The 12,813-nt window shown below is 36.6% G+C and overlaps 1 protein-coding gene across 2 annotated transcripts in view; it reads right to left on the bottom strand.

Annotated features, from left to right (window-relative positions):
- The window catches only part of LOC131147744 (nardilysin-like), a 42,173-nt gene extending 30,931 nt beyond the window's left edge, over positions 1-11,242 (bottom strand). For both annotated transcript variants that reach the window (XM_058097291.1, XM_058097292.1), the window contains exons 1-2: positions 10,687-11,242; positions 5,091-5,166 (exon numbers count right to left, since the gene is read on the bottom strand). In XM_058097291.1, the coding sequence (XP_057953274.1) occupies positions 5,091-5,166; positions 10,687-11,217 (607 nt within the window). In that variant the 5' untranslated portion in view covers positions 11,218-11,242. The remainder of the gene's footprint in view (positions 1-5,090; positions 5,167-10,686) is intronic.
- Positions 11,243-12,813: the final 1,571 nt, after the last annotated feature.

Genomic DNA, 12,813 nt, shown 5'->3' with positions numbered 1-12,813 from the left:
AACCATGAGGACTTCCATAAATTTTAATGTGTAATATTTTTTGGTTTAGCTCTTATTTATCAAATTGATTCTATATATTCTTAACCTATTTCTAATTAACTTTTTAAAACTTACGACTATATTTGATTATATATTTTATTCTTAACTTAATAGCCTTATTTATAGTAGCATATTACACTGATTAGTGCAGCTATGGTAAATCTATTTAAAATTTTAATTGCCGTTATCTTCAAGATTTTTTGTACCAACCAAAAAATTGAATTATATTTCTGATTAATAATTCCCACACTGTGCACAGATATTCTGATCCACCTTTCTCATTCATAACCCCAGTGGGCTCTCATATTTTAGGTTAATGTTATATCCAATATGTTCCAATCATTTCTTTGAGGCCGCATCATTTGGAAGACAGAGGTACCTTTTAAGATTTGGACAATTGAACATTCATAGACCGTCTCTCACAATAGGCTAAACACACATGACCTCTTACAGAGTAGAAGTCCCTACATGATCCTCGACCCTTGTAACTACTCCATGTACCAAGAATCCAATGAAACAAATGCACACCTCTTACTTCATTGTTGGGTGGCAGATTTTCTTTGGAGGGCTATCTTCTCATGTTTTGGTGAAGCTTGGGTGGCTCCAAGGGTGGTGGGAAATTCTTGCAGGTGAGACATTAAGGTTTTGGCAAAACCAAAAAAGGAAAGCGTTATGGAAATCTGCAACTTGTGATCCCCTGTGGACCCCTCAGATTGGGAGGAGATTCAAGAATTTTCAGAGATTGCACATCTTTCCCTCGGGTAAAATGCACCCTTCGTCGCTGACCTATTGACTAAAATCAAGGTCACTAATCATTTTTTTGGCGCACAAAGATTAGTCATCTACTAAAATGTCATAATGTCCCTTTTCTGTCCAAGACTAACCAGCACCCATTAGAAATCCCACGCATGTCACTTTTTCTTTTCTTTTCTCTTTTTTTTTTTTTTTTTTTTTGAAATCCTGATGTATTATAATAATAATTTGAAAAGACAACAGAAATTCCACCTATGGCCCAGACGTTGATCTCCTCGTGCTACTGTTACGTCTCCATACTCCGCTCCCCAACACCCTCGCGGCCTCACCACTACCATTCCACCTTTTTACAATTGCGATTGCGCCATCTAAAGCTTCTCAAACCACTTCTCTACCTCCTAGGTCACCAAGAAATTCTCGACGCCCTCACCTACCCTCACATGTTCTTTGGGAAGATTTGAGCGTTTCATGCAGGGTTATCAAAATCCCGAACCGGATCGTGCGATTCTATGATCTTACAATCCATACTTGCCTCATCGATTTGGATCTTAAGTAGAATCTTAATAAAGTAGGATCCTAGTAGGATCTTGTCTAGATCGTTAGGATCATGATTCTATTTTTGCAATGGAATAAGGATTTTTCCTATTTAGGATTTTAAAGAAAAAGGCCAAATATATATTTTTATTGGCCCAAACACTTTACTTTTACAATAGACACAAAATTTGGTATAGTTGGCTCAAATGCATTAAAATTAGGGCAAAATAACAAGCATGTTCTAGGATTTGTTCGATCCAAGTCAAGAGAGCAGTTGAGCATCTTGAAAGCTTTCTTCCTTCAAAATGGAAAGCTCCTTGAGAGCTTAGAGTTGTTGATAGACAGATCCTAGGTTGTCTATCACTAGGCTTGGACTGTTCCTTCTTCCAGCAATAGTAGAGGCCAGCTAAAGAGCTTTGAGATCAATAGAGAGCTTCAACAAATAGGGACTTGCATATTCAGGCTGAGGGCTTAAAGTTGCAGCTTGTAGCAGTTATGCATTATCTTTGTTTTTTTTTTATTTTCTTCCTCTTTTTTTCTCTCATTATCGACAAGCCAGAGACCTATCTTTTTTTTTGAGAGCAGAGAGCATATAGCTTTCTATTTCCTCTTCTTTTCTTTGTGACTAACAAAGCATTCTTCCTCTTCTTTCTTTTTTTCCTGCTTCTCCTCTTCTTCTTATGGTTTGATGACAAAACTGCAGAAACTGAGAAATTTACATCAACTCATTGAATTAAGATTAGCAAATTCTTCTCCCTTCTTCTCTTCATTCTTTTTGCTTTTCTTTTTAATTACACTTATTAAATAAATAAGCTAGCAACAGGATGCCCTTACATAGCACTCTGCAGTTCAGGCTATTCAAAAAAATTTTTTAGGGTCAAAATTATTGAAGGGAAAACCTGCTAGGTGTTAGCTAGCCACATTCCTAAAATTTGTTTTAATTTCTTAAACTACCAAGTTTTTAGGATTATTTTATTGAAAGATGTCATAAATTTCCAAATATATAAATTTTAAGTATTCTTTACATTGTAAGTAGAGAGTCTTACGATCCACGATATGATCCTGTGGACACTCCCAATGATCCTATGCGGATCCGATTCTAAAAACCTTGGTTTGATATCTCTTTGCACAATCTTACAGTGATGGGGACTCATTGGATCAAACTCCATGGCAATGAAATGGAAGAAAATTTGTCTGCTTCCTCAAGCAACCATGGCAAGAATGTTTCTAGCAGAGGCATAGGGGCGGCAACCGCAATGGCACTTGTTGTTGGCACTAAGAAGGATGGTAACGATTTTCTCTATTGAAGTGTTGATGAGGATCAAGAAAGGGGAAAACCCCAAGAAACCATGTGCTGGTGACGATTTTCACCCTCAAATACATCGACGACTACTAGAACCACTACCCCAAACTCCTACTAGTTAGTCAGAGTTTGATTCTAGGGCAATATCTCCGACGAATGTTATCTTTGCTCCCTCCTCCGCCACCACTTCCTGCAAACTCATTATCCTCAAGGCTCCCATTCCGCTCATTTCTCTAGCATTACCCACAAACCTAAACACAAACTGAAAAAAAAAATGAAGAAATGGTTGAAAAATATTGACTATTTATTTGCAAGATGTGTCACCATGGAAGACCCATGAATTTCTTCAAGAATGAAGAGAATTTAAAGTTCACCTCCACTTTTAATTCCCAGAAACAAAAATCGCAAAAATAGAAACGGGAAATTGTTAAAGCCTAATATTCATTACTGGACCACAAACTAGCAACTTAAGCTTTTGGGTAAAGTGGTAATCTAACATGGCATCAGAACAAGTTATCAATAGGTCCTAGGTTCTAGTCTTTTTGCCCACATTTATTGTAGTGTTTAAAAAATAAATGTATTCCTTGTAATGGGTATTTATCGTTGTTCATCTCTCCACGTGCCCAGGCTGCACGTGTGGGGGAGTGTTAAAGCTTGATATATGTTGTTGGCCCACAAACTAACAGCTTATGCTTTTAGGTAAAGGGGTTCGCAAGATTGGGAGCAATACAGACCACTTGTCTATTTAATGAACTTAAAGTATTTGGAAAATGATGTATGTGATTTCTAAAATGATTTTTGGTATCAGACTATGTCTGTCATGAGCAAGAGGCAAAGAGCAAAAGAAAGCCATTAGAGCCTACTCAGAGCTGATGAAGGTGTTTGATGAAGGAATGAAGAGGCATTTTTTCCCGCCAAGAAATCCCTCTATGTTAGTGCACAATTTTCCAAATGGATATCCCTACTCGGAGTGAGTTGCAGGAGGCCTAGAATTGGGAATTCCCGAAGATGGGAAGGTGATGGCCCAAAGGAGTCATATGAACTTTTTGGAAGGAAACTGACTAAAGTTAGTCAAGGTGGGGCCCTAGCTATCATGCACACAAAAACGACTTTCCAGGCAAGCATTTCTAATAGAGCCATGTTAGCCCTAGACAGAAAGAGGTTTGTTAGATAAGTGACCTTCGTGCACAAATTTAATGATTAGTGACCACATTGTTAGTAAATAGTTTAGTGTCCATGGGTGCAATTAACCCTCTTCCCCTCACTAGTTGTTTCTTGCCTATTTTAAGGCTAATTTTATTAGGTTTTTCTAGGCGTTGTTGTTGCCTGACCTTCAAAGAAATTGTAGGGCAGCTCTTTTGTGATTGATTAGGCTTTGGTTCGTTGGTTTTTTTTAATTCTAGGACATATTGTTCTCCCTATATTGTACCTCATTTTTCAATTAGAATATTTTTTTCTCATCAAAATATCACAAAGGTAATATATCAAAAGAAATGGTCTATGATCGCATAAATTGGCGGAAAAGGATTCATATAGCCGACCCCACTAAGTGGGACTAAGGCTCGGTTTTGTTGTTGTTGTTGTAAAATATCACAAAGGCCACCCTAACAAGTTATATATATATATATATATATATATAAATTTTAATTAAGTTGCAAACTATTCTATGATCCAAAATGAAGATCTTCTTGAAAACAAGAAAAAAAAATTATTACAAAAATTATGTGTCCGCTCCATGCAAGGAAAGAAAGTCATTTGAGGGCGACTAGGACAGCTATATTCGGTATGCACTTATGCTTGTTCTCTTAAGCCTCTATTTGGAAATTGGAAAACATGAAGGAAAGATGGATAGGAAGGAAGTACTTTTTCTCGCTTGGGTTATCGAGGAAAATGAAAAGAATATCAAATATAGAGTAAACCCTTGAAAAAAAATGATTTTGCACCTTTAATTTTAGTTAAATTTCAATCATCTTTAATTAAATTTTAATTATTAGTAGTAAATCCAATAGAAAATTGGTTTCTTCCTGTTTTTTTTCTTTTCCTTCTATCACAATATCTATAATCCAAACAAAGCCTAAAGAAGAAAAGAAAGGTAAAAGAGCTAGAGAAAAAGATTTCCTCCAACAAATGAAACTAAAAAATAACAATTACAAATAGGGCAGCCTCCCCCCCCCCCCCCCCGGCCCCATCATTCTGCAAATGCCCAGAGGGATGCCAGGAAAACAACAGTACACCATAACAAAGCACCAACTTATTTAATCCCAAAATTTTCTGGGAGCTAAATTGCCAATAAATACATGCTATGTTGCCATCTTGCAAATTTTAACTCCCATTTAATGATTATCAATTTTGCAGATAGTTCATAGTTTGTGTATAAATAGATATAATAGCAGTTTATCAATATTGCGGATAGTTCATAGTTTGTGTATAAATAGATAAAATAGCAGTTACAAGGTCAGACCTAGAAAATGTGCAAGACCCTGTGCCTCATAAGGATCAGAGAAGCTGCCCATTCCTACACACATTGCTGCTGCTGCCTGCAAAGACAATCCGAGTATATCCAATTAGTAGATGAAATTCTACACTAGTATTCATTGCTTAGTAAAGAACAAATCAAAATAAATTTAGAAAAGAAAATAGCCATTTCCAGCACAATAGAAGGCAAATGATATATGTTAAGATTTAATTAAAATGAATGACCTAACTAGAAGATAGGTATCTTCCTCAATTTATAATACAAATTAAATACGTTCTAATGAGAATAATACCTTTAACTCTCACTAATTAACATAATAACATACTCAATAATAATAATACAAAAATACATATATAACCTCTAACACTCCCCCACAAGTTGGAGCATAAATGTCATATGCTCCTAGCTTGTTACAAATGAATTTAACACAAGCACCTCCAAACGCTTTGGTAAACAAATCAGCAAGTTGCATGTCCAACTTCACATAAGTGGTTGTAATGAGCTTCTGAAAAAGTTTCTCCCGAACAAAGTGACAATCAACTTCAATGTGTTTCGTCCGCTCATGAAAGGCCAAGTTGAAGGCAATATGAAGAGCAATTTGATTACCACGCATCAACTTCATATGCTAAGAATGTGAAAAACCCAATTCTTCCAACATGTTCTTCAACTAAACAAGTTCACAAGCAATGTGAGCCAGGGCTCTATATTCTAATTCAGCACTTGACCTTGCCACCACAGTTTGTTTCTTACTCTTCGTAGAAACCGAATTACAACCAACCCAGATACAATACCCGATGGTGTATCTCCAATTAGAAGGTGATCCAGCCCAATCTACATCTGTATATCCATGGATATAAGTGTGACCTTGATCACGATATAAAAGACCTCTCCCAAGTGCACCTTTGAGATATCTCAAGATGCAAATTACTTTGTCCCAATGATTTGTCCTTAGAAAATCTAGAAATTGACTCACAAGTTGCAAAAGATATATCCAGCCGAGTAACTGTGAGATACTTCAACTTTCCAACAAGTCTTCGATATTAACTTGCTATTAGGATCCATGGGTGTATCCATCGGTTTAGATCCCAACAAGCCAGTTTCACCCAACAAATCAAGAACATACTTCCTGTATGACACAATAGTTCCAATACGAGATCAAGATACTTCTATACCCAAGAAGTATTTCAACAATCCTAAATTTTTGGTCTGAAACTTAGTCTATATAAAAAGTTTGAGACTCTAAATACCTTTATCATCACCTATAATAACAATATCATCCACACAAACAACAAGAAGGAACCTACGCGATGAAGTATGACAATAATCCCTTTTGAGTATATGATTAGCCCAGAAAGACACATTTTATAGCACAAGGATCCAACTTATCTACCCTAGGAGTTAGTCGAAAAACAACGGACACACACCCAAATATACGAGGAGGAAGAGGGAATAAGGTGAATTGGGAAAGAGAATGGAGTAGGGAATTTGGCCACTAACAACAAAGGTGGCATTCTGTTGATTAGATGACAAGCAGTAAGTACAGCATCACTCCAAAACACTTTAGGTACATGCATTTGATAAAGTAAAGCGCGAGTGACTTCAAGAAGATGCCTATTTTTCCATTCTACAGCCCCATTTTGTTAAGGAGTGTGGGCACAAGATGATTGATGAACAATATCAAACTGAGTCATATAAGTAGTGAATTGTGCACTAAAAAACTCTTTACCATTATCACTTCAAAGTATTCGAACGGGCAAACCAAATTGAGTCTTTATTTCAAAACAAAAGGCACAAAATACATGAAATAACTCAAAACAATCTTTTATTAAATATAACCAAGTCATTCTTGAATAATCATCCACAAAGGTTACAAAGTACCAAAAACTCAACTTGGACACAACCCTACTAGGACTCCATAAATCTGAATGAACTAACATAAAAGGGCTTGCAACCTGTTTATTGACTCGGGAAGCGAAAGAAACACGATGGTGCTTGCCCAAGTGACAAGACTCATATTTGAGACTAGACACATAACTCGAATTAGGAACATGACAATTTAACTTTTCCAGTGAAGGATGACCCATGCCACGCGACAATAAATTTGAAAAGGTGTGGCAGCAGCAGTGTAGGCAGTAGAAGGAGATAGCGGCTCAAAGTGATAGAGACCGCCAGCTTCACCCCCTCCACCAATTGCCTTCCTCGTCTTCAAATTCTAAATAACCACAAAATCAGAGAAGAATGTCACTGAACAATTCATGGCTTTAGTAATTTTGCTAATGGAAATAAGGTTTAAAAAAAAAATGGGCATATAAAAAAGCAAAGGAAGAGAAATAGAAGAAGTGGGATTTACAGTCTCAATTCCCTTGACTGCGGTAGTAGATCCATTAGCAAGAGTAACAAAAGGTAAATTTGCAGGATATTGGAGAGCAGAGAAAAAGCTAGGTATACCTGTGATATGATCAGTAGCAATGGAGTCTATGACCAAAGGATTAGGACGCGAAGTACTGAATGACAGGCATACTGTGTAATTACTTGTTTGGGCAAGAGATGCAATGGGAAGAGAAGCTTGTTGTCACACTTGATACTGTTGGAACTTTGAATGCTCTTCCTCTGACATAGATACAATACATTGCCCCCCAACTCAACCCCAAAGGTGAGGAGTTAGTGGTGGCTGCATTGGTTGCCCCCAAAGGTGTGAAGTCAATGGCGGCTGCATTGGCAACACATGAAAGTCTACCGTGAAGATCCCAACATTGCTCAATGGTATGATTATTCCATCCACAATGAGTGCATTTGCAAGGATTACCTCTGTCTTGTCCATCTTTATCCCTGCAACCACTCGAACCACTGCGACAACTTTTGCAATTATTTGGTAAAGAACTAGCATCACCCTGTGCATCAAAAGCAGTCCTCTCAGAGCCAAATGCAAGAGTAGGAGAATGCGTGCTAAAGGAAGCACAAAGAACACAAGACTAAACATCAGCAAATGATGGCAACTCAGCACTAGTGAGTATCTAAGACCAAACTGCCTCAAACTCAGGTCTCCGGCCCACTAGAACACAAAGAATTGTCATCTACTCCTTCTGCTTCTGCATCTCATGAACATCAACAGTTATAGGTTGTACAACATTAAGCTCCTCATGAACATACTTCATCTCTCCAAAATAATCCGCAATACTCTTATCTCCTTGTTGTAACTAAAGCATTCCTGTGATAAATCATACATACGTGTAATGTTACTAGAACATAGAAGTTTGACATAATCCAAATCTCCTTGCACGTATCTAGATGCATACATATTCATGCAATTTGTGGCTCCATCAAATTCCATAAAAGGGGAACAATCAAGGCATCTTCTTGAACTCACAAGTCTTTTCTCTTCTCATCAAAAGAATCAAATTGGAGCAAGTGGTTCGATTTCCCTAATCCTACTAAATAATTCCGAACAGCTTAAAACCATTGAACATAGTTCTTTCCATCCAACTTTTGATTCGTTATTTGTGGCAGCAATGTAGGAAACAAATTTTTAGGATTCATAGATTCCATCCCAACACTCACAAATCAGCAATCACCAACCAAAACTAATCGGGACAATCACAAACTATGTGAAGCACCGGCACAACAACAAACGAGGTGAACAACTCACTGACAGATATAGCACTACCACAGCACTCACAGATAAGCAACCACACCAAAAAACAAGAAAAACAATCAATAATCGGGACAATCACAAACTATGTGAAGCATCAAGACAACCACGGATGAGGCGAACAACTTACCAACAGATATAGCACTGCCACAGCCTCAAAACTGAACATACGAATGCTGCCATGGCTCCAAAAAACTCACAAAGAAGCCTTCACAAACCCTGAACAGAAATGAACGGAATACCACGAGTACATGATCAAAAAAGGTTGATTTTTTTAGCAAAAGGCTGGCCTAACAGCTTGATAATATAGCCTAAAGAAGGAATCAAAGCATGGCAAAGGAAAAAAGAAGAAAAAAGTGGCCGAAACTTCACTCACGCACCAGGGTGTGGGATCGGCCTTGCCATTTGATCACGAGGGCACGTGGGGTGCCCTCCGACAATGGGGTTTTGTGGGGTGAGTCGTCGAAGGGGATCTATTTATGGGTATATGGTTGGATTTATGAAATAATATGGGATGGAGGTGGATCTAGAAAGAAGAGCCACAGGAATGGTGTTTTCCAGTGACGGCTGAGGGGAATAGGGTTTAGGTAGGATCATGATCTAATACCATGTTAAGATTTGATTAAAATGAATGACCTAACTTGAAGATAGACTTTTTCCTCTATTTATAATACAAATTAAATACATTCTAATGACAATAACACCATTACTAACTCTCACTAATTAACATACTAACACACTCAATAATAATAATACCAAAAGACATATATAACCTCTAACAATATATTAACCCTAACTCTAAATCCAATGCACTCCTAAGCCGCATTAAAGTAGAAAAAGTAGAACTTACTCCTAAGATGCATTAAATTAGCAAAATTAGAACTCAAACCACCATGCCATTAAATAAACGCTGATAATATAGGAAAAATTGAGAGACCCTTGACAAAATTTCGATCTAGATATACAAACTAGAATGATGTTTTCTTTATTGTGGCCCTGAAATATGTCGAACAAAATTTTAAAAAAGTCTCCCACTACTCACATAAATCATCCAACAATAAATCAAACAGTATGAAGAAATGGAATAGCAGTTAGCACGACAGACCTTAATAGATCGAAAGAAATTGAACTATGAAAATTAAAATTGGAATTTTCTTCATTGCTGCTCTAAAAATTATGGAACAGTAAGTAAACCTGGGGCACATGTTATATACTTAAAACATACAACAATAACACAGACAAAAAGAAGAAATGAAATTGCAGTCAGCACTATGGACTTGAATAGCTCAAAGAAAATGAAACTATATAAATCAGAAAAGAGTTTGCCGTTGCAGCTCTAGAAATTGTCGACCAGTAAGTTAAAAAATGAGGTACGCATACTGCACATAAAGCGAATAACAATAAGACAAACAGAAAGAAGAATGAAATCGCAGTTGGGGATATGGACTTTAATAGTTTTGAAGAAATTAATCGACATAAATCAGAAGGTGATATTGTTCACCGTGGCTCTAAAAAATGTCAAACAAAAAGTAAATAACCGAGGCACACCCTGCACATATAAATCAAGCAACAACAACACGAAGTGAAATTTCTCTGCGTGGCTCTAGATTTTGTCCAACAAGGAAGTAGAACTGAGGCACACACTGCGTATACAAGACACACAACAATAACACGAACAAAAAGAGGTAGTGAAATCGCAGTTAGCAATGCGGACTTAAATAGCTCGAAGTAAATTAAAGCACATGACTATGACCGGAATTTTCTTCATCGCGGCTCTAAAAATTGTCAAACGATAAATAAAAAACTGTGGCATACGGGGCGCATGTAAATAACACAACAACAGCGACGACGACGATAACTCCAACAAACAACGAAGTGAAATCGCAGTCAGCTCTACGGACTTGAAATTGGATGGCGAGAAAGCACACTGACCTTCTTAGTCTGAGAGGCATCGCTCTTGTTATCATCGTCCTTGGTTTCTTCTTCTTCATCATCGTCGTCGTCGTCGTCGTCGTCGTCATTGTCCTCGTCTTCTTCGCTGTCTTCGCCTTCTTCTTCGCCATCATTGTCTACTTCATCTTGCGCTTCTACGTCGCTATTGTCGAGCAGTTCGGGAGGACCATCTGGGTAAATCTCGGGATCGTGAACAAGCAGAGCAGATAGGCCATTCTCGAGCTGAATGTACCTATACAGTCGCCTGTCATTGGGAGACTTGACGACGACGTCGTCCGACGAGGAAGTGGATCGGCCTACCGCCATTTCAGTGCGTGTGTGGGAGAGGGAGAGAGTGGGCGCGTAGAGGGAGTAAAGCAGTAGGGAACAGTGTCTCTTTCTCTCTCCGACTCTCCCTAGGGCGAGGGCATCTAATTGACTGGGGAATGACTTGGAGAGTAATAATGGGATCTTTCTTTCTTGCGGGCGGCTGGGACGCCCGTTGCAGGCCTTCCGTCCCCAACTCTCCATTTTCTTTTCTTTTCCTTTTTTTCCCTTGGTTAATTGTTTTTGTTCTTCCAAACTATACCAGTTTGAATTAAGAATTTTGCTTTAAAAAAATTGTAAAAATATATATTTTAATTATATTTTCATTCTATTATAAATACTATTAAAATTTAAACATTTATACAAAATTTTATTTATAAATTTTATTATTTTTTAGTCTCTATTACTTTCTTAAATAATAAAATATAAATTCATTAATATTTTCTTTTTTTTTCCTAATATTTTTTAAGTTCCAAATAATAAATGAATTTAGACTTTAGGTTGTTGTATAGTGACAACTTTAAATGTTATAATTCATTAAAATAGCATATCTGGAATTAAAATTTAAAAATGAGATAGTTGGAAATTTCGTTTGCTTTCTATTTTTAGGAAATAAGGCTATGACTTATAGATGTTTAGACTATTTAGTTTCTATTTTGAAATTGAGATATAATTTGCACTTTTTTTAGGCATTGTTTAAGCTTTTCGTGATTGTAATGGTATCATATTTTCAAATTTGTTTGGATGCTGACGAAGATGAATATTTATTTCCATTCTCTTTGTGGATTTCATGAGAATTCAATTATATATGAGACTAAATTACCACCACTATTTTGATCAATTAGGCAATTACACACACACACACACACATATATATATATATATATAATACACTATTATTTTCTTTAAAATAATAAATTATAGATAAAATAAAATTATTATTATTAGTATTTTGCTATAATAGTATATTATTCCAATTATATTAAGATATGAAATTGTAAGGACCCGGAAATAATAATAATAAATTTGGTTTGGTACAAAACCAAACCATCGACAATTTTAGAGAGCTCAGGGAAATCATCGATGGTTTTAGACAATCTAAAACCTATATGTAAGAACACGAAAGAATTGGTTTGGTATGAGACCAAATCGTCGACGATTTCAAGCGGCCGAGGGTCTTTAAGTGGGGAGGTTTTATTTTTTTTTTTAAACACTCTCATCTCTCTCTCTCTCTCTCTCTCTCTCTCTCTCTCTCTCTCTCTCTCTCTCTCTCTCTCTCTCTCTCTTTTGTAGGGTTTTAGGCTTTCTCTCTCCGCCCTCCCACTCTCACTTGTGTCACTTTCTCTCTTAAGCTCTCTCGGGTCTCCCTCTCGCTCTCCGATCATCTCTCTCTCTTCTCGGCTTACCAGCTTCTCTCTCTCCTCATCAAGGGTTAAGGAAGTTAGGGTTCGTTTCAAGAAACATAACAGGCATATCTTCAGGAATAGGTAAGGGAAATAGATTATGTCAGATAATTTTGGAATTTAAACCAATTAAACTTGATTATATGTGAGTATATGAATACAGGAATATTATATCAAATTTTCTAAATGAATCAAACATATGAAATTAGTGATGTTGGTTTATTAAACATTTATCTGAGAAGAAATAAAGTGAGTAAGGTTTATCATCTCATTTTTCTGAAAAATATATATATTTTGAGTTAAATTAAAACTGTAGAGGTGATTATACCTTTATTTTTAACAAAATATACTGAGTATATTATAATATGTTTTCTTCGATAGTTTATTAGAGTATGTT

This window comes from Malania oleifera, chromosome 2, assembly GCF_029873635.1.
Source record: "Malania oleifera isolate guangnan ecotype guangnan chromosome 2, ASM2987363v1, whole genome shotgun sequence".
Lineage (NCBI taxonomy): Eukaryota > Viridiplantae > Streptophyta > Magnoliopsida > Santalales > Ximeniaceae > Malania > Malania oleifera.
The sequence above is the reverse complement of the archived record's forward strand: the minus strand, read 5'-3'. Positions and strand labels throughout refer to the sequence as shown.